Source organism: Pteronotus mesoamericanus, unplaced genomic scaffold, assembly GCF_021234165.1.
Source record: "Pteronotus mesoamericanus isolate MK-2021 breed Mesoamerican mustached bat unplaced genomic scaffold, CSHL_Meso_final contig_94, whole genome shotgun sequence".
NCBI classification, from domain to species: Eukaryota; Metazoa; Chordata; class Mammalia; order Chiroptera; family Mormoopidae; genus Pteronotus; species Pteronotus mesoamericanus.
In genome coordinates this window covers 3,035,882-3,062,405 of record NW_026555285.1, presented here as the reverse complement: position 1 = coordinate 3,062,405, position 26,524 = coordinate 3,035,882, and the positions used below count along the sequence as shown (strand labels likewise).

Below are 26,524 nucleotides of genomic sequence, written 5' to 3'. Positions count from 1 at the left end.
AATGTATAACTGTCCTAGAAATTTGAAACTCATCCTTGTATTGGTACAAGGAAACAGTCAATCCTTTATATGTAGAATTTCTATTTTGGTTTTTAAATTTTCTGTATTAATGGTTTTCAGAAATACATCTTGTTGCAGAGATTCTGGTTCTACACGAAATTTATAATCTTACAATTGATTTAGAAATGAACATCAGGTCACTAACTTGGCTTTTTTTCCCCCTAAAGACAAATTATGAAGATGAGGGAAAGAACAACATATTGTTTAAATCAAAATCCCTTTCATGCACTTACCAGCAATGTAAATACATGAAAGCCTATAAAGATTTGTTTGTGTTTGTGTTATAAATCTGAACATTTTTCTTAGCAAGAACATTTTAATGAAATGTATTTTCTGTGATTGGAGTATAAAAAATGCTAGAAGACAAACTTGATTGTTGTGAACAGTTATATTAAATCAGAAACTTGTTTGTTAATCAATTTTACTATCTGTTAGAAATAATCATTTACAAACTGACTTGGTGGAGAATCAGTAGTTACACTCAATTCTGGTTACAACTCTGAAGTAACCTGACCATGGACACTGCCAATTTAATGATCTCTGCATATAGATCCTATGTGACTCAGTTGGTAGTGACACTGTCTAGTTATTTAGTACCTAATTCCCATATCCCATGCTTAAAGGGTTTATTTTAGTGATTTTCTATAATTTGGGAAATGTCAGAAATTGCTGCTCCATTTAGAATGTTTCTATAAATGTTTTTATTTTTGGAAAAATATATTTCTGAAACTAACAAATCATTGATTGTTACTGAGTTAAAGGCCATTTATTTTTCAGAGGATCATAAAATAGGAGTCGGAGCAGTAATTTGGGCAGAAAGAAAATCTGTAAGTATTAAAATAATTCTTTAAATATGTAACCTTGATTTTCTTTAAATATGGTTCATCCTTATTAAATACATTTTATCTACTCATTGGCATTAATATTTTGTATTGGTGGTTTTATTATGTTGTATAAGCATTTCTTTAAACCCACAACAATTTTCTGGATAGATTTGTTCACTTAGCAAACATTTCTTTGATGTTTTATTATATTTTATTTAGGTTCATAATTTATTTTTTCCTTTTTTTTTTTATTATATACACTATTACAATTGTCCCCACTATTTCCCCCTTGCCCACATTCACACAGCCCCACCCACCTGCCCCTCCCCCTGCCCTCATCAGGCCATCGCCACATTGTTGTCCATGTCCATGAGTCATGCATATGTTCTTTGGCTAATCCCATCACCTTCATTCATCTAGTCCCTCCACTGCCCTCTGACAGCTGTCAGTCTGTTCCATGTATCTATGTCTCTGTTTCTATTTTGTACATTCGTTTATTTTGTTCATTAAATTACACAAATAGAAGAGAGTATATGGCATTTGTCTTTCACTGACTGGCTTATTTCACTAAGCATAATAATTTCCAGCCTTTCCATGCTGTCAGAAAAAGTATGAGTTCCTCCTTTTTTTTTTTTTTTTTTACTGCCATGTGGTATTCCATTGTATAAATGTACCACAGCTTTTTTATCCACTCATCCATTGATGGGCACTTGGGCTGTTTCCAGGTCTTGGCTATTATACATAATGCTGCTATAACATATTGAATTGGTGTTTTGGGATTCCTAGACTATATGCCCAGAAGTGGGATTTCTAGATTGAAGCACAGTTCTATTTTTAATTTCTTGAGAAAACTTCATACCTTTTTCCATAGTGGCTGCACTGGTCTGCATTCTTACCAGCGGTGCCCCAGGGTTCTCTTTTTTTCACATCCTCACCAGGACTTGTTGGTTTATTGACAGTAGCCATTCTGGTAGATGTGAGGTGATACTTCATTGTGGTTTTAATTTGCATCTCTATGATGATTAGCAATATTGAGCATTTTTTCACATGCCTATTGGCCATGTGTTTGTCCTCTTTTGAGAAGTGTCTATTCAGGTCCTTTGTCTATTTTTTAATTGGATTGTTTGTCTTCATGGTGTTGTGTTCTATTAAGTTCTTTATAAATTATAGAAATTAAAACTCTTTTCAGAGCTATCATTGAAAAATATGTTCTCCCATATACTGGGCCTTCTTTTCCTTTTGTTGATGATTTCTTTAGCTGTGCAGAAGCTTTTTAATTTGATGTAGTCCCATTTGTTTACTTTTATCTTTGTTTACCTTGCCCTAGGATATGTATCAGCAAGACTATTGCTATGCCAGATATCTGAAATTTTACTGCCTATGTTTTCTTCTAGGATTTTTATGGTTTTGCAACTTACATTTAAGTCTTTTATTCATTTTGAGTTTATTCTTTTGTATGGTGTAAGTTGGTGGTCTACTTTATGTATTTATTTTTTTATGTACTTGTCTAATTCTCTTAACACTACTTATTGGAGAGACTGTCTATAACTCCATCATATGCTCTTGTCTCCTTTGTCAAATAGTAATTGGCCATACAGGCATGGACTTATGTCTGGGCTCTTTATTTGGTTCCATTTATCTATATGTCTGTTCTTATGAAAATAGTCTGTACCAGACTATTTTCATTACACTGGCTTTATAGTATAGTTTGATTTCAGGTATTGTCATACCTGCAACTTTGTTCTTCTTTCTCACCATTGTTGAGGCCATATGCAGTCTTTTTTGATTTCATATAAACTTTTGGAATATTTGTTCTAGATCTGTGAAAAATACCATTGGTATTTTAGTAGGAATTGAGTTGAATCTATATATTGCTTTGGGTAGTATGGACATTTATTCTTCCAATCCATGAACACAGTATATGCTTCCACTTATTTGTATCTTCCTCAATTTCTTTCTTCAGTGTCCTATAATATTCTGAGTATAGGTCTTTTACCTCCTTGGTTAAATATATTCCTTGGAACTTCCAGTCAAGATGATGGTACAGGTAAACATTGCACACCTCCTCACACAACCACATCAAAACTACAACTAAACTATAGAACAAGCATCATTCGGTACCATCAGAAATTAAGCTGAATGGAGTCCTACAACTACAAAATTAAAGAAGAAACGACATCGACACTGGTAGGAGAGGTAGGGATGAGGAACAACCTGGTCCCACACCCACATGTCATGGATAGAAGTTGGGAGTTTTATCTCAGGAGTGAGGGGTCCCAGCCCTATACCAGGTGCCCCAGTCTAAGGTCCACTGCCAGGAAGATGTCTCTATAACTTCTAGCTGTAAAAACCAGCAAGGATTGGTGCTGTGGAAGACAAACTGTTTGAGTCCCAGGCAGTTCCTCTTAAAAGACCCATGAACAGACTTACTCAGACTCATTCCCTTTGAGCTCCAGTGCTGGGGCAGCAGATTAAAACACATCAGACACAAATGGTGAAGAATTGAATTGTCTGGCATCAGAGTGAGAGCTTGGGAGCAGCTTTCTCCCAGACAGAAGTGCTGGCAGAGGGCAATGTTCCTTTTCTGAGCCATCCCCCACAAAACTATAGGGCCAGCAGGGGGAGGGTTATATCTGAGACTCCATGAACCGGGCTCACACTGTTTTCCCCACCCTGGTGATTCCATGAGGACCTGCCCCACCCACCTTTCAGGCTCACCTGAACTGTTTTCAGTGGCTTTTTCATATGAATGGCTTGTCTTGGCCCATGCTTCAGATTTTCCTAAATTCTCTCAAACAAACAAACCTCTCACCAAGTTGCCCCAGACCTGGTGCTAATAGCAACTAGCCTTGGTCCGCAGCTTGGCATCTCCTGGGCACCTCCAAGCCTGGCACAAGTAGTAGCCATCTATAGATCACTTTGTAGCTAAGGCTATGTGACTCCAGACAGAATACTAGCAGTGACTGATGTTGGACATGCCCACAGCAACCAAGGTTCAACTACAAAAGGAGAGTGTACACAGCCCACACAGTGGGCAAACTTAGAGTACCCAGCTTGGGTAATAAGGGAGGCTGTGCCTCCAGACCCCATAGGACATCTACTACATTAAGGCATTCTGTCAAGCCTGGGAGACATAGTAGCTCTACATAATACATAAAAACAAACACAGGGAGGCTGTCAAAATGAAGAGACAAAGAAACGTGGCCCCAATGAAAGAACAGATCAAAACTCGAGAAAAAGAACTAAACAAAATGGAGAAAAGGAATCTATCAGATGCAGAGTTCAAAACACTGGTTATAAGGATGCTCAAGGAATTTAGTGAGGACCTCAACAGCATAAATAGGATCCATTCAGAAACAAAGGATACACTAATTGAAATAAAAAACAATTTACAGGGAATCAAGAGTACAGTGAATGAAGCGGTGAATCAAATCAAGGATTTGGAAGATAAGGAAGCCAAAAATAACCAATCAGAACAGCAAGAAGAAAAAAGAATCCAAAAAATAAGGATAGTGCAAGGAGCCTCTGGGATATCAATATACCAACATTCACCTCATAAGGGTACCAGAAGGAGAAGAGAAAGAGCAAGAACTTAGAAGCATTTGAAAAAGTAATGAAGGAAAGCTTCCCTCACTTGGTGAAGGAAATAGACATGTAAGTCCAGGAAGCACAGAGAGTCCCAAACAAGATGGACACAAAGAGACCTACTCCAAAATACATCATAATTAAAATGCCAAAGGTTAAATACAAGGAGAGAATCATAAAAGCAGCAAGAGAAAGCAGTTAGTTATCTACAACGGAGCTACCAGAAGAATGTCAGCTGATTTCTCAAACATTGCAGGCTAGAAGGGATTGGCAAGAATATTCAAAGTGATGAAAAGCAAGGACCTACAATTCAAGATTACTCAGCAAAGCTATCATTTAGAATCAAAGGACATAAAGAGCTTCCCAGACAAGGAAAAGCTAAAGGATCATCATCCAAGTAGTATTGTATGAAATGTTAAAGGGTCTTCTTTAAGAAGGAGTAGAAGAGCCAAAATATGAACAGTAAACTGGCAATGATTACATATCTATTAACAATTGAATCTAAAAGAAACAAAATAAACAAACAGAACAGAAACAGAACCATAGATACAGAGACCATTTTGATGGTTGCCAGATGGGGGTGCGGCCAGACGGATGGGTGAAAATGGTGAAGTGATTAAGCACAAATTGGTAGTTACAGAATAGTTATGGGCATGTAAAGTATAACATAAGGAATAGAGTAGCCAAAGAACATACATGCAAGACCCATGGGCATGGACAATGGTGTGGGGATTGCCTGTGGGATAGAAAAATATATTTATTTCTAGGTACTTTATTATGTTGCAATATTTAATGGGATTTTTTTTCTTAGTTTCTCTTTCTGATAGTTTATTATTGATGTATAAAAATGCTATCCATTTCTGAATATTGATGTTGGATCCTGCTACTTTGCCAAATTCATTTATTAGGTCTAGTATATATTTGTTAGGGTCTTTAGTGTTTTCCATGTACAATACCATGTTGTCTGTGAGTAATGACAGTTTTACTTCCTCCTTTCCAATTTGGATACCTTGTATTTCTTCTTGTCGGACAGAAGTGCACTCCTGGTGGACTTCCGGTACTATGTTGAATAAGAGTGGTAAAAGCAGATATTCCTGACTAGTTCCTGTTCTTACAGGAAAGGCTTTTAGTTTTTGCCCACTGAGTGTGATGTTGGCTGTAGGTTTTTCATATGTGGCCTTTATTATATTGTCTATTCCTGCTTTGCTGAGAGTTTTTAAAATAAATGGGTGCTAGATTTTATAGATGCGTTTTCTGTTTATACTGATATAATCATGTGATTTTTATCTGTCATTTTATTTATGTGATGTATTACATTTATTGATTTGTGAATATTGTATTAACCTTGCATTCTTATTAAAAAACCCATTTGATCATGGTGTATGATCTTTTTAATGTATTGCTGGATCTGGTTTGCTAACATTTTGTTGAGGATTTTAGCATCTGTATTCATCAGGGATATTGGCCTATAATTTCCTTTCCTGTAATTATCTGGTTTGGTTTAGGATAATGTTAGCTAGCCTCATAAAAGGAGCTTGGAAGTCTTCTCTTGAATTTTTTGGAATAGTTTGAGAAATATAGGTGTTAGTTCTCTTTGAATTCTTAATAAAATTTGCCTGTCTACTGTAGGACGTTTGTTTGCTGGAGTTTTTTTCACTACATCCTCAATTTTATTAGTTGTTATTGGTCTGTTCAGGTTTTCTGATTCTTCCTGATTTCATTTTGGAAGGTTGTAGGTTTCTAGAAATTAATACATTTCACCAATGTTGTCCAGTTTTTTTGGCATGTAGTTGTTCATGCTGTTTTCTTGCAATCCTTTGTGTTTCTATGATATCAGTTGTTACTTTTCCTCTTTCCATTCTGATTTTATTTATTTGGTTCTTTTCTTTTTCTTAAAGTGTTGGTTAATGGTTTGTCAATCTTTTTTCAGAGAAGCAGCTCTTTGTTTCATTGAGTTATTGTGTTATTTGTTTGTTTTTTTAATTTCTCATCTGATCTTTATTATTGTCTTCCTTCTGCTTACTCCTGGCTTTGTTTGTTGTTCTATTTCTAGTTCTTTTAGGTATAGAATTAGATTGTTTGAGATTTTCCTTGCTTATTGAAATAGGCCTGTAATGCTATGAACTTCCCTCTCAGGACTGCTTTTATAGTGTCCCATAGATTTTGTTTTGTTGTGTGTTCATTTTCATATGTTTCCAGGTAATCTTTTACTTCTTCCTTGATTTCATTGATAATCCATTCATAATGAATAGGATGCTATGTAACCTTCATGTATTTTAATATTTTTGAATTTTTTGTATTGTAGTTGATTTCTCTTTTCATGCCATTGGGATCTGAGAAAATACTTGATATGATTTCAATCTTCTTGAGTTTGTTAAGACATTTTGAGTCCTAACATGCAGTCTATCTTTTAGAATGATAGATGTGCACTTGAGAAGAATGTATACTCTGCTTTGTTGGGATGAGTGTCATGTTTTCTTATCTATTCACCAACCATATGTCTTTTGATTGAAACATTTAGTCCATTTATATTTGAGGTTATTATTGATAGTTATTTATTTCTGTTGTTTGCTTTATACCTATATCTATCTTCTGAATTTCTAAAGCATTTCCTTTAATATTTCTTGCAATGCTTGATTTGGTGTTAATGAACTCCTTTAGCTTTTTTTTTTTAAATTGCCTTCAATTTTAAATGATAACCTTGCTGGGTAGAGTAGTATTGGTTGAATGTCTTTATTTTTCATAACTTTGCATCCTTCATGCCAATCTTTTCTGTCCTGAAGTGTTTCTGTTGAGAATACAGCTGACAGCCTTATGGGAACTCCCTTGCAGGTAACTGTCTTCTCTTGCTGCCTTCAAGATTTTCTCTTTGTCTTTTCCCTTTGCCATTTTAATTATTGTGTGTCTTGGTGTGGGTCTCTTTGGGTTCATCTTGTTTGGGACTCTCTGTGCTTCTTGAACTTGTATAACTTTTTCCTTCAACAGTTTAGGGAAGTTTTCACCATTACTTTTTCAAGCAGGTTTTCTATCCCTTGCTCACTCTCTTCCCCTGTGATGTAGATGTTGTTACACTGATGTTGTCCCAGAGGTTCCTTAGACTGTCCTCATTTCTCAATTCCCTTTTCTTCTTTATGATTCCTTATAGTGTATTCTTCATTTCTGACTCATTCTTCTTTTTTTAATGGTTTCTGTGTCCTTTTTATGCTTACTATCTCTTTGTTTAAATTCACACTGAGATCATCCATTCTTCCCCTGAGGTCCTTGGGCTTCCTTATAACCATTACTTTAAACTCTATATCTGGTATTTTGGTTGCTTCCATTTTATGCATTCCTTTTATTTCTTTTTCTGAGGATTTCTCTTGTTATTTTGTTTGGGACATTTTTCTTTGTCTCCCCATTTGGTCTCTGTGTCTTGGGTAGATATACTATGTCTCTCCAACTTGTTTTGATGGTTTTATGATGAAGGTGCCTTGTTGGACTCAGTGACACAATCTTGCAGATCACCTGAACTCTGTGCATTAGTAGTGTTTCTTGAGGATTATGTGTACCCCCTGTTGTAGTTGAGTCTTAAGTGCTGTTGGCCCATTTGTGGGTAGAGTTAATTAACCCTTCGAGCTGGGAGACTGCAGGGTAAACCTTGGCCACCATGTATGAGGCAGTGGGCAGGAGCTGCCCTTTTAAGTGACATTGTCTTCAGCAGAGTCTGGTGCCTGCAGGAATCCCTCTTTAGGTGTGCCAGTTGTGTGCCTAGTTGGGTTGAGCTCTGGTGTGGTCTGAAGTCCTCCACTGGCTTTGTTGGTTCTGAGTCCACATGGGTGGAGTTCAGGAAAAGGTAGCTGTCAGACATTGTGTATAACTGGCCTTGGGCTACCTGTCTGTAGCTACTACACTATTCACTGTTTGTGTCAGTGTCTACTGGACTTGAGTGTGTGTGAGGAGCCAATTTGTGTAAAGGTTCAGCTTCTTCCTGCTTAGAGCTGGGGGCAACTCTGTAAATGGACCAAGGCTCCCTGAGGTCTGCCGTTCACCTTTCAGCTACTCTGTCTCCCCCCAAGGTTGCCTGGCCTTCCTTCTGAGCCTTTCAGTGAGAGATTCTAGGATGAGCCCAGGCTAGTTGAGATAGGGCTAGTGGGTCCCTTACTTGGGGATCACTCAGTGGAGCATTCAATTTGGGAAAAGTAGCCCCTGATTCAAAGCTAAACTCAGTCTCTGCCAGAATCTCCAATTCTAGTTGCCCCAGGGTCTCTCTGCAGATTCATATTGGGTACAGCCAGCCGTCCCCTTTCTTGGAGCAAACTCAGCCACCCTGGGCTCAAGGGGATAGATCAAAAGTTCTCTCATTGGGGATGATGCCATCCCAGCCCACAGGAGGAGGCTAATGCCCAGGCAATAGCCTCCAGGGGTCTCACACTTTGAAAGTCCTGGTTCTGAGCTGCTCTTCCTTTCCTCTGTGGAAATACACCTAGTGATGGGTGTCCAGAATTTGGCAAGGCTAATCTAAACAGTTTTCCATTAGGGGTGGTGCCCTCAAACCTGTAGGAGGGTGGAATGGGGAGGGCACTTCTTCCCCTACCCAGAGTAGCAGGGGCTGAACTCACAGCGCCTTCCCTTTGGGAAGACAAAAAATTGGATTTGCCTTCCCGCAATGTAGGCACGCAGCCCACCACTGACTGACTTGCTTCCAGACAGAATCCTCCCCAGGAGACACAGTCTGAAAATCTCAGCTCTGTGTGGCTCCCTAGCTTGCTGCCAAACTGGGATGGCGCTGAAAATCCCAGCCCTGCTCCACACTCCCAATATTTCCAGGTGGCTGGTCTCAGCAGAGCAGAGCTGAAAGTCCCCACTCTGCAGGGGCTCCTAACCTAGCTGGTCAGGGTCGAAAGTCCCAGCTTGGCACAGCGCAACACCTAATATAACAGGGCAGGCCAAAAATCCTAACCCTGCACAGCTCCCTTGTGCCTTCCAACTCAGCAGCAGCAGGAGTGGCTCAGCAGGTAGGGGCAGGGGCACCTAGTGTGTGCTGGAAGTGGGGGAGACTGTTCTTCTTTCCCAAGCCACACAGTTAAGTCACTGTCTGGGTCTCTACCTAAAGCCTCCTCAGAAAATAGAGGCCCCCTAAAGTCACTGCTGTGTGTAGCCAGCAGACCCCTCCATGGCAGTGCATCCTTTCCAAAAGACTCTGGACCATGAACTCTCCAGGCTGGTGCTGTAACAATAGGAGTGCTCTACCCTGAGAAAGTGTGCTCCGAGTCTCCCAGGAGAGGTAAATCCCCAGATTCCCACAGCCAGATTCTACACAGACCCCTCTTCCCATCTCTGTTGCTGTGGGTTGGGGAACCCCGCATGGGGTTAAGACCCCTCGCTCCTAGGGAGAGGGAGTTCCACAGCCACAATCTCTCCAACTTCTCAGCTGCTACTGCACCTGTGTTTGGGGGCTTTCCCCCTCTGCATCTCAGCCCTTCATACCAGTGTCTATGTAGCATCTTCTGTACTTTTTTGTTATAATATTTCATATTAGCTACCTTTTAGTTGGTTGTTTAAGTTGATTGTTCTGCAATTTAGCTATAAATCCAGTTTGGGGCTGGGAGCAAGTAAACACAGCTTCCATGTACTTTGCAGCCATCCTGGAATCTCCTATACTGATCTAGCAAACATTTATTAAACACGTTCTATAGGATAGGCACTATGATACAGTGTACAGTGGTCTTTAGACCACATTTTCTGTCCTTCATGGCTGTCTGTAGTTTAGTCATGGACACAGAAAAGTGAAAAATAGACTGGTATGTGTTATTATAACATGATACCGTGAAAACAGAGGAGGAACCTTAACTCTGCTTGGAGAAATAAATAAAATATTCTTGGTGGATGTAAGGTGCTTCCCGTCTTGAAGAATGAATAGGAATTCACCAGGCAGAACAAGTTCATGGGACTATGAGGATAACATGCAGAAGTAGGAGGTGTGAGACACAATGTGGGAAAACGCGTAATTTGGAATGTTGGAGTCTAGAGTCCTGTGTTTAATACTGTTGTAAAAAAAATTGGTCTGGACCATGAAGAACTTTCTGTTTCATGTGGAGAGTTTGGACTTTATTCTTTAGCCAGTGGGATATAGTAGTACAGTGCAAACCAGTAGAAATGTAAAGCAAACCACATATTTAATTTTTTCTCTTTTTTAAAAAAATTAATTTATTTTTTTCAAATACATTTGTCTCTGCCTTCCCCCCACCACTTTCCCTTGCCCCCTCCCCTCACCCTCCCTCAACCCTTCCCCTTTGCTTTTGTCCATGAGTCCTTGCTATATGTTCCTTGACTTGTCCTTTCTCTTCCTTTTCCCCTGCCCCTCCCCCCTCCTTCCCTCTTGTCTCTGTTGGTTTCCTTTATTGTATAGGAGTCATATTGAAAAAAAAGGTGAACTAATTTTAAGAGTATGTTTTAATCTAACATGAGCAGAAATATTTTAACATGTAATCTGTATAAAAGATTATTAATAAAATACTCTGCATATTGGGGAGTATTGTCTTCAAAATCTTGTGTATATTTTATACTTACCCCACCTCTCAATTAACACTAACTGCACGTGGCTCTGGCTAACTGTACTGGATAGTGAAATCCAATAAACTTTAAGGGGGAAAATGATTGGTTCAGATTTGCATTATAAAAAGAATGAGGTGGGGCTAGACAGGAAATAGGGACATTAAAAAAAGATGATGAGGGCTTGGAATTATGGGGATGGGTTAGGAGAGCATGGTATTAAGAGATACTTAGTAACTATGTGTGGGAGCCTAAATTTTGCTTTAATAGATTTTACAACAAGTATTTTGACTATTTGCCTGGGTGTTTCATAAGTACTTCAAGTTCATCCTAGCCAATACATCCAGTATTTTCCATGCTAACCTGTTTCTTCATCTGTGGTCACCATCCCATTCCCTGTTATTCCACTCATCCAGTCCGTCACCAAGTATGATGGATTCTACCTTCAAAATATCTCTTGACTCTGCTTATTTCTACCTCAACTGTTAACACCTACTAGAATAGGTTCACCTGAGAAAATCTCCCATAATATTCTGTACAGCTCATTTGTAGCACTCATCACAGTTAAAATTACATGTCCAGTTTCTTAGCATCTCTTGATTATTAGGTTCACAAGGACAGGAATTCTCTGTCTTGTTTACAGCTATATTCCCAGCACCTAACACAGTGCCTGGCCTATGGTTGGAACTCTTATTTGTGTTTATATGAATGCTAAGCAGGTTTTGGCTTAAAATCTGGTTGTTCTCAACTACCTTGTGGAGAACTTAAATTTCCAGTTAAATTATCTACAGTGTACTCAGCATGGTAAAGTAGAAAGACATAACGTTGAAGTCAAGCAACCCGGGCTTAAATTTCAGTCTGTGTTGATTAAATGAAATAATACATATTAAACTCAGCATGATGTTTGACATTTAGTAAGTACTCAAGAATAAATTATGTATTAATATAATATTTTATTTGTAAGCTTCTGTTGGCTTACTGTAACAGTGATTTTTGTCAAGGTGCTACAGTAATGACTCTGTTGATACTATCTCATGAGTAATTACATTGAAATTTAGTGAAGTTTATTATAGCATATTCCAAGCTATTATAAACTCATGTGACTTATAACATATTTCACTAATAATTGATAAAGCATTCATATTAATACCTAATATGCCACTGACCATGAGAACCTTTGAGGTAAGAAATCCTATGATAATATATATACATATAACAGGGGCTCAATAATTATAGAAGATTATAGGAGAGTGAATTTTTTACTTTCCAGCTATATCACAATAGCACATTTTTAGCCCAGCAACAAAAATTGTTCAAAATATTTTTTAAATTTCTGGCTTGCTAACAAGTAGCACAGCACAGAGCATCTAAGAAATTAACAATCACTTATTGAATACTTGTTGTGTATGAAACACTCTAATAGGTGTACTGTAAGGGATAAAAAAAAAGGCATGGTTTCTGTTCTCCATCATCTGTTCAAGGGAGCATGTCTGAATCAAGTGAAATTATGTGAATTATACAAGCTAGTATTTAATGAACTGCTAAAACCAATGTCTGCCTTGAGATTATATGTTAGAGAGATAGAGGATTAGTCTTCCTGAAATTTAACTTTGACAAGACCACACTGCAGTAGGAGGATCTAATATTATATTTTTGATGGTTGAATTTTTCATAGAAAATTGAATGTATTACACAGAGTATAGTACCAAGCTGACTTCAGAATGTTGGAAACTAAGCTTTGTTGGTTTTCTCTTTTTCATAGCAAAATTGTGATGGGACAGGCAGGATGTACTTCATAGGATGTGGTTATAATGCTTTTCCTGTTGGATCTGAGTATGCTGACTTCCCCAACATGGATGACAAACAGAAGGACAGAGAAATAAGGAAATTCAGATACATTGTCCATGCAGAACAGAATGCCTTAACATTTAGGTATGAAGTTCATTTTCACTTATTTTCTCTGAAATGTTGTACAGGTTAGCTGAAATTTTCTTTTAGCTGTAACTCATTTCCTTTTTAAAAAATTTTAAGAAATACTTTTTCAGAAGTTTAGTTTGGGTCATACTTGGTCTTTGCTGCCTGACCTCAGGCCATTATTGGAGATCCTGTGGGCCTTCAGATTTATTGAGCAATCTTTTTCCCCTTTCTCCTTTGCTTTCCAGTATAAAACTGCATGAAGTGTGTCCTTAGGGTCTTGTATATTTCTGGAATGTAAGCTCTCCTTTGTTTTCTAAATCTAAAGCACATATTTTATATTTAAATATATAGATTTATTAACTAAATTGCTTTAACATAGTTTTTGTTAGAGATTATAACTAGAATTACCTCCTCTGATGTTAATTTAGATATTTTCATGAACATTTCTCATCCTTAACCGTTAAGGGGGTGACCTTAGTGTATTCAAATAAAATGTGGCTCCTGACCTTAGTTGCTTATAATGCAGTAGGGGATATAATAGTGCATTCAACCTAATGTAATTGGTTGTGTAAGAAAGGCAAACACAAGTGCTGTGAAAATTCAGGGGCTGCAATAGATGGAGTGGGAGTGGGAGGGAAAAGCTTTATGGAGAAACAAGCATTTAAACTGAGCTTTAAAGGATTGGTAGGATGGTAGCAATTGATACTTGTGGGGAAGTCATTCTAGCTGCAGGCATAGCAGTGGTTTAGAAGTAGGAAAAATGTGTGTAAAAACGTGCATATTGTAGTTAGGCTGGACCACGGAGCACCTGGGACTAGATTGGGAAGACTGTGAGGTTAGACTTCATTTGGTAGTTAGCAGGGAAATGGAATGGCATTGACAGAGCCACATTTACTGATTGCTTAAGTTGTGGGTATATCGTTTGAATAGACTAGGTGTATAAAATTATGTTGCCCTAGTCCAGGTGAACAGAGTGAGAGTCTGAACTGGAGAGATGGATATTGAAGGCTGGTGGTAATGTAAGACAACTGACTCTGAGCAGTGTAAACTATAGATCCAGGAAGTACAGCCCCTATAGCCTCAGATGAGAGTATACCTTAGTGCTAAACTACCCACATCAAACAACTCCTCTCTCTTTTCTTTGTGCTCCTCATTACAGGTTTACTTGCTTAATTTTGTAGGGAGATATGGATCATTTGTTAAATGTTTGTTAAGTAAAATCATCCTGTTTTAAAGAGGGGGTAAGGGAACTATAACCCAATCCAAAACTTTAATATTAATCTATCAACTTAGTAAGCATTTATTAAATATCCATTAGATAAAAGGTAGATCTTTTGCCTGCCATGATAAATTAATCTCTAATCATACATCATAAACTTTTAAGGAGGGTGTTCTTGCCCCTAATTCCAGCACTGTAAGAAGTTCTTATTTAGAAAACATTGTGTTCTTTCCCTTTCTCTCTCAATATCTGTTTCATTCTGTTTTCACTTACTTTGAAATCTAATATTGAAATCATGCCAAATTGGTTAAAATAAATAAATGAATTTTAGTTATAATAATTGTCATGTTCAGGTTATATTTTTGCAATGAGTTTATATATTTTGAACATTTACTAATTCAGGGAGAATAAGTTTGACTTATTATTGTTTATAATGTTTTAAGTCTGTTCTTAAAGCAGCTCAGTTTTAGTTTTTTGAAGATTTCTCTGAAATATAACTTACCCTTTTGAAACTAACTTTATAATATTTTATAAATTTTTGTAGGTGTCAAGAAATAAAACCAGAAGAAAAAAGTATGATTTTTGTGACAAAGTGCCCATGTGATGAGTGTGTACCTTTAATTAAAGGTGCAGGCATAAAACAAATTTATACAGGGGATATAGATGTTGGAAAAAAGAAGGCAGACATCTCTTACATGCGATTTGGAGAACTTGAGGGTGTTAGCAAATTTACAGTAAGTAAGATACACACTTTTTTTCAAGTGTACTTTCTATTATGTTGTTTGGTACCCTGCTTCATGTTTTAAATTAATAATTCCCACTCTTTTAAAGAATTTCAACAAACTATTATCATTGAATTTATTTTTATGTGCAAGCAGTTGCCTAATTATGTGTGTTTAGTTTAGGATCTCTGTCTTATGAATTTACATCTCTATAGTGAGAGTTGTATATTGACCTTACAGATCTTGAATTAAATGGGCCCTTTGGCACTATCTGGTGGCTTAATAAGAGAAAATCCCTGACCCACCTCTTCCCTTACCCTTCCTTCTAGCTTGGATAGAGTAGTAAACAGAGGTAAAAATAGTTTAAGGTTTCCCAAAAGGTGGGGCAGGGTGTAACATACACATGTATACACACATATACATACAAACACATGCACACATTTTTTTCATAGGAAAAATCAGAAATGGTCACAGGGGATTTAATATTTGGTATAGCATAAAAGGACTGAGGTAGTTCATGTAAAACTCAACTTTAACTCTAAGCTTTTTTACTATTTAGGTTTTTTTAAGTATATTTTATTGATTATGTTATTACAGTTGTCCCAATTTTCCCCCTTTGTCTCCTTCTGCCTGGTACTGCACTTCCCTCCAGCATTCCCCCTCTTAGTTCATGTCCATGGGTCTTGCATACAAGTTCTTTGGCTTCTCATTTCCTATATTATCTTAACATCCCTCTATTTTGTACCTACCAATTATGCCTCTTAATCTCTGTACTTTTCGCTCCATTCACCCCCTTTCCCTTCCCAGCTGCTAACCCTCCAAATGATCTCCATGTCTATGATTCCGTTCCTGTACTAGTTGTTCGCTTAGTTTGTTTTTGTTTTTAAAAATTTTTTTAAATTTATTTTTAGAGATGGGGGAAGGGAGGGAGAAAGAGAGGGAGAGAAACAGCAATGTATGGTTGCCTCTTGTGTGCCCCCTGCTAGGGACCTGGCCCACCCAGGCATGTGCCCTGACTGGGACTTGAACCAGCGACCCTTTGGTTCGCAGGCTGGTGCACCATCCACTGAGTCACACTAGCTAGGGCTATTTTTGTATTTTAGATTCAGTTGTTGTTAGTTGTGAATTTGTTGCCATTTTAATTTTCATTGTTTTGATCTGCTTTTTCTTAAATAGATCCCTTTAACATTTCATGTAATAAGGGCTTGGTGATGATGAATTCCTTTAGGTTTGCCTTGTCTGAGAAGCACTTTATCTGCCCTTCCATTCTAAATGATAGCTTTGCTGGAAAGAGTAATATTGAATGTAGGTCCCTGCTTTTCATCACTTTGACTACTTCTTGCCAGTCCCTTCTTGCCTGCAAAGTTTCTTTTGGGAAATCAGCTGATTGTATTATAGGAAATCCTTTGCAGGTTACTCTATGCTTTACTCTTGCTGCTTTTAAGATTCTCTGTTTATTTTTAACTTTTGGCATTTTAATTATGATGTGTCTTGGTGTGGTCCACTTTGTATCCAGCTTCTTAGGGACTCTCTTTGCTTCCTGGACTTGGATGTCTATTTCCTTCACCAAATTAGGGAAGTTTTCTTTCATTATTTGTTCAAATAAGTTTTCAATTTCTTGTTCTTCCTCTTCTCCTTCTGGCATCCCTATGATTTAGATGTTGGTCCTTTTGGAGATGTCCCAGAGTCTTCTTATACTCTCCTTGTTTTTTGAATTCTTATTTCTTCATTCTGTTCTGGTTCAATTGTTTCTATCTTCCTTATATTCCAAATCATTGATTTGAATCCCAGCTTCCCTTCATGTTGGTTCCCTGTGGATTTTTCTTTACACTTAGTATAGTCTTCATTTCTTCCCTTATGTTTTTGCCATACTCAATGATTTCTCTAAGCATCCTGATAGCAGTGTTTTGAACTCTGTATCTGATATGTTAGCTATCTCCATTTTGCTTAGTTCTTTTTCTGAGGTTTGTTCTGTTCTTTCATTTGGGCCACATTTCTTTGTCTCCCAAACTTGGCAGCCTCCCTGTGTTTGTTTCTATGTATTAGGTATTGCTGATATGACTCCCTGTCTTAGCACACCACTTAAATTATAGGGGGCAGAGCCTTAGGTATTTGTCAGGTTAGGGCATCATGCTTCACTGCTTTGTGGTGCTCTGTTGGGGGGAGGGGTCAGAGGAAAAATGCCACTGCCTGGCCTCTGGTGGCTTGCCCAGCACTTGCCCCTTTTCCAGTCACTTCACCCACTTCCCATATGTGATTGGTGCCCTTCTACCTTCTGCCCTGGTGATGATTCCCTGTGTGGGTGGTTTTGCAAACATTCTAGGATCCTGCACATCCTTTAAATGGACTCTTCTGAGAAACTGACAGTTTCTTCCTCCAGTCCAACCCCCACTGGTTTTTATAACCAGAAGTTGTGAAGCTTTATATTCCTGGTGCTGGAACCCTAGGCTATGCAGCCTGGCCTGGGGCAGGGATCACTTGCTCCCAAGGTATCCTTCCAAATTTTTATCTACCACACATGTATGTCGGATCACGTGTTCTGACACGCTGCATCCTTTCCACCCCATCTCCCCCTTTCTGCCCCTCACACCCATCTGGATGAATGTGGCTTCTTTAAATCCTTGGTTGTTGGACATCCATACAGTTCAATTTTGTGGCAGTCCTGGGTGTGTTTTGCTTTGAGGTTAGTTGTAATTCTTGTGGTTGTATAAGGAGGCACAGTGTGTCTACCTATGCCTCCATCTCCACTGGAAGTCACTATTTAGGTTTTTAAAAAGTTTTTCTTTTTAGAAACAATTGCAAGTATACACAAAGTTTTAAAAACACTTCAAGAAACTTTTCCAGAAACATTTGAGAATGAGTTGTTGATTTGAAACCAAGTCACTCTTAAATACTTTATTATATATTTTCTTAAGCAGTGTATTCTCCTACATAACCACAATCCAACCACTTATCTCAGGAAATTATCACTGATACATTACTTCCATTTCATCTAGAGATTCCAGAGTCATCAGTTGTCACAATAATGTTCTATATAGCAAAAGGATCCTGTCCAGAATCATATGTTGCTTTTTAATGATAATTCTGGAATTTAATGTAACATTTATATACCAGCATTTGCAGTGGGTACAAAAGGTATATAATAGAACTGTTTATAAATTTCAACTTTTCATTTCTGTTTTGAGCCAGTATGCCTGCAGTTTATATAGGGGATGGAAAAATAGGTTTATAGTAGTGAGTACATGAAATACAGTTTATTCTTGTATTATTATTTACTTATTAATTATTATATTAATCATTTGTATTATTTGTCTTTTTATTATTGTTGTTATTTCATATACTTACTTATGATTTATCTTTTAGGTAATGATAGCTGGTAAGTAGGTAATTTAACCTACTTCTGCCCACCCCTGTAAAGCATCTAAAAAGATATTTATTAAATTACATATATACTTAAATTTTAAAAACTATAACAACATATTATTTAGTTTATGCCCATGTATGAAGTATCATAAATTTTTGCCATTTTTATTTTTGTTCCATACTTTTGTTTTTTTATCTCCAGTTTTATTTAAAGTTTATCACTACTTTAAAAAGAAAAGGAAGAGGCTATAAAAGAAGGGAGAGATGGGAAAGGTGCCTCTTTTGTAAAACTAAACAAAAACTTACATTTAACTAGTCAAATAGAAATATCCACTTCTGTGTTTTTGTTTTCTATCTCTTCATTCCTTCTGAATAATGGGAAGAATTTTTCGTAAAGATTAAGTAACCTAGCCTTTCAGGACTACGTGTGATGAGTTAGGTGAATTTTGAAATATCTTTGTTACTGGTGAATTTTAGTAGTCTTTCAATTGTAAAGAGAATGAAGAGATCAGACAAGTGTAGGACAGGTCAATGGAAGAGGAAGGAGCCAGAAAGACAAAGGGAGTGAAGGCTCTCTGAGTAGAGAGCCTACAGAAACACTCAGAAATATATTCATTCACGTACACATGGTTTTTCTGTACTCCTTCCAGTGAATAATAGCTTTCCACCCTCTCCTCCTTCCCCTCATCTCTCCTGGCTTACACTATTATGTAAATGATTTGAACTACCTGGTTAAGTAAACACCTAATTTTATAAATACCACTAACTAACATGACTTTGTTTTTGTTCCAAGTTTGAATTTTAATAATTGTTATACTTTTAGAGTGTCAAAAATAGTATGAGTATCAATAAATTTGATAACTTTATAAATTAAAGCATATTGAAATTATTTGCGTGTGAAAAATGTTTGCTTTTCTTTGAGACATCACCATACAGCTTAAGATAAGTGATTCTGTTTTACAGGGTTATTGCAAACTATGCTAGGGCTGGGCAACAGTATTTTCAAGAATAGATTTTGCTAGTGTAAACCCATGTCCATTTACTCTAAAACTCTTTTTTTTTTTTTAATTTAATGTGGATCTTTCTCTATTAGGTCATATTAGTTTTTTTATTATAAAAGTAATATATGCTCATTTTAGAGGACTAAGAAAATTTTAAAAAACAGATATTATCCTACAACTCATAGATACTATTGTTAAAAAGTTATATTTCCTGTGTCATTTAAAATTCTTCAAAAATAATTTTTTTTTATATTTATCCTCACCTGAGGACATTGTTTCTTTGCTTCTAGAGAGGAGGGGTGGGAGGGAGAGCAAGGAAGAGAGAGAGAAGGAAAGAGAAAAACATCAGTGTGAGGAGAGAAACATGAAATGGCCACCCTCCTGTATGCACCCCAACCTGGGATTGAATCCACAACTGGGGATCAAACCCACAACCTGAGCATGTGCCTGACCCAGAATTGAACCTGTGACCTTTCAGTCTATGGGACAAGGCTTCAACCAGCTGTGCCACACCAGCCAGGCCTCCAAAACTAATTTTTAATAATTACACATTTCAATCTATAGACATAACTTAGTTAACCATTCTTCTGTTGTTCAACACCTACATTACTTCTAAGTTTTTACAGTTGGAAATAGTCTTTTTATGATTATCTTTAAATGTAAATTCAGGATTACTAGGGTGTTTTGTTGTGGTTTTTTTTTCTCCCAAATTAATAGATACTAGTGGTTCGACATGTTTAAAGCCTGCCTTTAAAAATTTTTTCATATATAACTTCCCACCCTTTATAAGTCTTCTTTTTTCTGGTGCTAACCCTAACCATTCAATTATAGGTGACTAACTAGTTCCTGATGTACTCCATTTCCAGGAACTTTTTTTTTTCACATGGAAAGTCTTATGGTTTGTTCTCCCTTTGAAGCCCATGATATAAGGCTGATAGATAGATTGTTTATCTAATGAACTAACTGAGGCTGTGGAATAATCTCTGATACTAAACACTTAATTTTATCTTCCTGGAGATAGTGCCCTAATGGGGGCTTTTTGGTTGAGTCATTAAGTGATTCTCATGATGGGCATTTCTAGCCAAGGAAGTAAGGAAGGGATATGCTATGAGATTCTGATTACACTGAGGTTTTCTTATCTGCTGCTCCTCTCTCCTCTGTAATATCTGGGAATCTTTAGTCTTCACTATTTCTTTCTTTATTGTTAAGATGGAAAACTAATCGGAGATGTGATGTGATATGATATAATTAACAATATATATTATATGATATAACTGTAGTAAAAAGGAAGATAATCTTGGCCCTATTTTAATTCTTTAATATCCAGGCCTTCTCTAGCTATCATAAGGACTGTAGGACCTGGAAATACAGAATATGAGATGGAGGAAACTCTATAGTATTGGGCATAAACCAACCCATATTCTAATTCTATTGCTGCCTTTAGTTAGTGTGTAACCTTGGGCAAATGGCTACATTTTTCTGGTCTTCTACTTCCTTACCTATAAAATGAATATAAAAGATCTTTAAAGTTTATTGCTTCTCTAAGAATTTTGATTCTGATCCCAGAGGTCATATCATTCAGGGTCATTCAGCATCATTAGGGCTTGGTTGGTATAGACTTGCTAACTCTTTTTCTTACATTTTATAAGTTGCTTTAATATTTGAAAGCAGGTTGCTGAAATACTATTTATTAAAACCTTCATAAACATATAAATAAAATGTTTGTGCTCTTTTGCAGTGGCAACTGAATCCATCAGGAAGTTGTGTTCTTGAACAAAATGAACCGGAAAGCAGAGAGAGTAAGTATTTACAAGTACTTCACTGAGGTTAAGTTTGTTGCTGAGAAGAAAGAATACATTGTGAATTTTAATGATTAGGTATTGGGAATTGTTGTACTCTTAGAGCATACTCTTTTTGCAGGTTTGATTTTTTTGCCATTCAGTTGCTCATAAGCATCTGTGTATCTACCATATGCTAGGTGTGATGGAAAGTACTGGCTAATAATTGGTCATGCAGAATCTGCAGTTTAATACAAATAATCATGTACAAATTGATGTTATAAATTAAATTTATATGAAACAGTAAACAATGCTCTTCCATACCAAAACAACAGCTTCTTGGATAGTTTGAAAGGAAAACTACATATAATTAATACAGATGGATCCAGGGCCAAATTGTGAGGATATATATGTTCTTATTAGAGTAAAGCCACATTTGCTCAGATTTGTCAGAGACTGGAAATTTTCTAGTTATATTCATACTCTACTTAACTATCAGTCATCACAACTACCTTAAATGAACTGCTAGCCTTCAGGACTTCCAGTCAAGATAGTGGTGTAGGCAGACACAGCTCACCTTTTTGCACAAATACATCAAAATTACAACAAAAATATAGAACAACCAACATTCAGAAACATCAGAAATAGCAAACATTAAAATGGAATTGAAGAAATCACATCCATCCAACTGGTAGCGGGGGTGCAGAGGCAGAAAGGGCTGATTTCTTACCCATGTGTTGTGGAACACCAGCCCAGGGTTCCAGTGCCAGGAAGATAAGTAGCCACAACTTCTGGCTACAAAAATCAGCAGGGATAGAGTCATTGGAATAAACTGCTGGAACCCCAAGCATTTCCTCTTAAAGAATCCAAACATGGACTCACCTATTCAGATTCGCTCCTTCTGAGCTCCAGCACTGGGGTGGCACTCAAAAGGCACCAGTGGCATACAGAGAGAAACTGAAATGTTTGGAATCAAGGTGGGCAGAGGGTATTGTCCTTTTTCTAAACCCTCCTCACACAGAGCCAGCAAGCTGGTGCCATATCTGAGACTCCATCAACCTGGCTAACACCTTTGGCCCTGCCAAGGAGATCCCCAGAGACTCCGCCCCACCCAACTTACGAGCCCACCTAAGCTGCTTTTCCATATGAATGGCTGGTCTTAACTCATGCTTCACAACTTCCTAAATCCTATCAAACAAGCAACAGCTGGCCTCAGTGAGCCCCAGGCCTTGAACTAGCAGCAGCCAGCGTAGATTCATAGTGTGGCTTCGCCTGGGAGTCTCTAATCCCAGCATAAGTAGCAGCCATCTCAGATTATATTAAAGCTCATCCTGGCTGATGTGGCTCAGTGAATTGAGTGCTGGCCTGTGAACCAAAGGGTCACCAGTTTGATTCCCAGTCAGGGCACATGCCTGGGTTGCAGGCCAGGTCTCCAGTATGGGATGCACAAGAGGCAAACACACATTGATATTTCTCTCCCTCTCTCCCTCCCTTCCCCTTCTCTCTAAAAATTAATAAATAAGATCTTTTAAAAAATAAATAAAGCTCAAGCAGGGTAGATCCAGGAAGAACACAGGTGGGGGCTGGCCTTGGCCTGCACATCCTAGGAAACCCCACCATCAGCCAGCACACCTAGTGGAAAGATATACCACATTGGAGCACCACCACCCTGCCCTTGAATAGCTGATCCTCCATGGAGGGCGGAGGTTGGTGGTAAGTGGTCACAGCTATTCCTTGCTTGGGTAAATCCCTCCCATTGACCTGCCAACAGCAATCAACACTCAACTATAAGAAGAGGGTGTACTCAGTTCACACGAATGGCACACCTCCAGTACTCAACTTGGGTGATAGGGGAGGCTGTTCCACTGGACACCTGCTACGTTAAGATATGCTACCAAGACATAGTCAAAGCAGCTGTACCTAAAACATAGAAACAAACACGGGAAGGCTGCCAAAATGAGGAGATAAAGAAACATGGCCCAAATGAAAGAACAGATCAAAACTTCAGAAAAAGAGCTAAATGAAATGAAGATAAGCAACCTATCAGATGCAGATTTCAAAACACTGGTTAGAAGAATGCTCAAGGAATGTAGCAAGGACCTCAACAGCATAAAAAAGATTGAGTCAGAAATGGAGGATTCACTGATTGAAATAAAGAACAATTTACAGGAAAACAGCAGTAGGGTAGATGAAGCCTAGAATCAAATCAATGATGTGGAACATAAGGAAGCAAAAAAAAAAATAAGCAATCATAACAATAAGAAGAAAAAAGAAACCCCAAAATGAGGATAGTATAAGCAGCCTCTGGGACAACTTCAAGAGGTCCAACATTTGCATCATAGGTGTGCCAGAAGGAGAAGGGAAAGAGCAAGAAATTGGAAATCTACTTGAAAAAATAATGAAAGGAAACTTCCCCAATTTGGTGAAGGAAATAGACATGCAAGTCCAGGAAGCACAGAAAGTCCCAAACAAGATGGACGCAAAGAGGCCCACTCCAAGTCACATCATAATTAAAATGCCAAAGGTTACAGATAAAGAGAGAATCTTAAAAGCAGCAAGAGAAAAGAGGTTAGTTACCCACAGGGTGTTCCCTTAAGACTGTCAGCTGATTTCTCAAAAGAAATTTTGCCGGCTAGAAGGGATTGGCAAGAAATATTCAAAGTCATGAAAAACGGGAACCTAGAGCCAAGATTGCTGTACCCAGCAAAGATATCACTTAGAATTGGTCAGATAAATAGCTTCTCAGACAAGAAAAAACTAAAGCAGTTCATTATCACCAAACCATTATCATATGAAATGTTAAAGGGACTTATTAAAAAGATCAAAACTATGAAGAATAAAATGGCAAAAAAATACAAAGCTATCAACAATTGAATCTAGAAAACAAACTAAGCAAACATGAACAGACAGAGCCATGGATAGAGAGAGCCTTTTGTTGGTTGCCAAATGGGAGAGGAGTGTGTGGGAATATATGAAGAGGTGAGGGGATTAACAATTACTAATAGGTAGTTATAGAATAGCCATGAGGATGTAAAGTACAGTATAGAAAATGAAGTATTCAAAGAACTAACTGCATGGCCCATGGACATGAGCAGTAGTGGGGGGATTGTTGAGGGAGTGGGGTTGCTGGGTGTAGAGGGGGCAAAAGGAAATAAATCAGGACAACTGTAATAGCATAATCAGTAAAATATAATTTAAAAAATGAACTACTAGCCTTCAAAATTTTATTATTTGCATATTGACACATTTTCAATGTAACAGAATCTTTGGCAGATTTGCAATTTCTTGGGAACATAATTTTGAACATTAGTTATTGGTATACAATGTTATTTTTAAATATTAGCTATGTCAGCTTTTCATTGTTTGCTTTCTAGGTAAATGGAAGCAATGTAATAAGTAAAGTTTTCTTGGTATAACAATGATTTGATTGTCCTGAGAAATGAGGAGATATGCATATCTATGAATTTAATCTCTATGTAAATATCTTGATTTTCTATATCTGAATTAACTTTATTCAAGTACTAATCTGGAAACAATACATATCTATGCTTTAGCATTCCTTTTTAGAATTTATCAGGAAAAATAAGTGAAAGGAAAAAAAAGATATTTGGAGTGTAGCAAAAGTAGTTTTGCAGTTGTCATTAAGCAAAACAGGGTTTATTTTTGTATTATTACTTATTATTGTATTATTTTCCATATGAACAACTGTAAACATACTTTTGCCCTACTATGTATATGGATCTGATTAAAGAATGTGTATTCAGTAACAGTGTTTGATGGGATCAATGAATAATTCCCTGTTACTCAGGAAATGACTCAAAAAGCACTAATCATGAAAAGATATATTAATTTATCTGTGTTAAAATTAGGAGCACCTGTTCATCAAAAAATACCATTAAAAGGCTACAAACACAAGCCATGGAATCGGAGAAGATATTTGCCAATTATAATTAGAAAGGGCTTTTATCCAGTATTTCTTGCTCCTAGATCATTAAAGAAAAAGAAGATATGCTCTGGTTAGAAGTTCCTAGATTGGCGGGAAGGGTGCATGATTAGGAGAAAACAAGAGAAAGGTGTCTGCTCTATTTGCAGTATTTTATTTATTGACTTGGATGATAGTTAAATGTATGTTTGCCTTGTGAGAGTACCTTGAACTGTAATTTTATGTTTTATATACATTTTTGAAGATGTGTTTTATATCAAGAAATAATATCCGTCTTTCTTGTGTAACAGCTTTATTGAGATGTAATTCACATGTCATAAATTTGCCTCTTAAAAGTGTAGAATTCACTGGTTTTGAGTGTATGCATAGAGTTATGAAACCTCACCATACCCTAATTTCATAACATATTCATCATGTAAAAAACAACCTCTTACCCATTTGTAGCCACTCCCATTTCCACTACCCTTACCCCTAGACAACGACTAATCTTTGTTTTAATGAAGTTGTGTATTCTGACCATTTCATGTAAATGGAGTTATTTCTAATTATGGAGTCAGCTGAAAAACAGACACATGAATCAAACAGATGACAATTAAAACACCAGGACTTCCAGCCAAGCTGAAGGCATAGATAGACAGACTTTTCTTCCTCACACAACCAAGAGAACATAACAACCAATTTAAAAACAAAAACCAACCAGAACTGCCAGAAAATCGAACTGTATGGCAGTCCAACAGCCAAGGAGTTAAAGAGGAAACATTCATCCAGACTGGTAGGAGGAGTGGAGTCGGGCAGCAGGGGCAGAGAGAATGTGGGGCAAGGTGGTTGACCATGTGGGCAAGGCAGCAACTGGTGGACTGGGATATCCCACATTCTCTTGTGAATAAGCCAGGAGGAACAACTGGGGAGTGAGACAAACCACACAACACAGGGTTTCAGCACGGGAAACTAAGGCCTCAAAACCTCTGGCGGTAAAATCCTGTGGGGGTTGTGGCAGTGGGAGAAACTCCCAGCTTCACAGGAGAGTTCATTGAAGAGACCCACAGGGTCCCAGAAGTACGCAAAACCACCCACCTAAATTGGTCCAATTTGCTTGTGGGTGGTGGGGGAAGTGACTGAAAGTGGGGTAAGAGCCCAGCAAGCGGCATTGTTCCCTCTCTGCCCCTTCCCACACATATACCATTGCAACACAGTGAAGTGGGTTGCCCCGCCCTGGCAAATACTTAAGGCTCTGCCTGTTACAATGTAACAGGTGCTCCAAGACAAAGAAATGTGGCTCAAATGAAAGACTAGATCAAAGCTCCAAAAGAGCAACTAAGCAACAGAGATAGCCAACTTTATCAGATGTGGAGTTCAAAACACTGGTAATCAGGATGCTCACAGAAATGACTGAGTATGGCTGCAAAATAGAGGAAAAAAATGAAATAAAGAAAAATATACAGGGAAGCAACTGTGAAGGGAAGGAAACCGGGACTCAAATCAAAGATTTGGAACAGGATGAAGAAACAAGAATTCAAAACAAATGAGGAGAGGCTGAGGAACCTCTGGGACAATTTTAAATGTCCCAACATCTGAATCATA

At 37.6% G+C, this 26,524-nt stretch overlaps 1 protein-coding gene across 1 annotated transcript in view; it reads left to right on the top strand.

The window, feature by feature from the left end:
• Positions 1–26,524, top strand: part of CDADC1 (cytidine and dCMP deaminase domain containing 1) — a 69,177-nt gene that overhangs the window by 27,563 nt on the left and 15,090 nt on the right. Inside the window, exons 5-8 of the mRNA XM_054586337.1 lie at positions 838–887; positions 12,763–12,932; positions 14,681–14,870; positions 20,961–21,021. Of these exons, the coding sequence (XP_054442312.1) occupies positions 838–887; positions 12,763–12,932; positions 14,681–14,870; positions 20,961–21,021 (471 nt within the window). The remainder of the gene's footprint in view (positions 1–837; positions 888–12,762; positions 12,933–14,680; positions 14,871–20,960; positions 21,022–26,524) is intronic.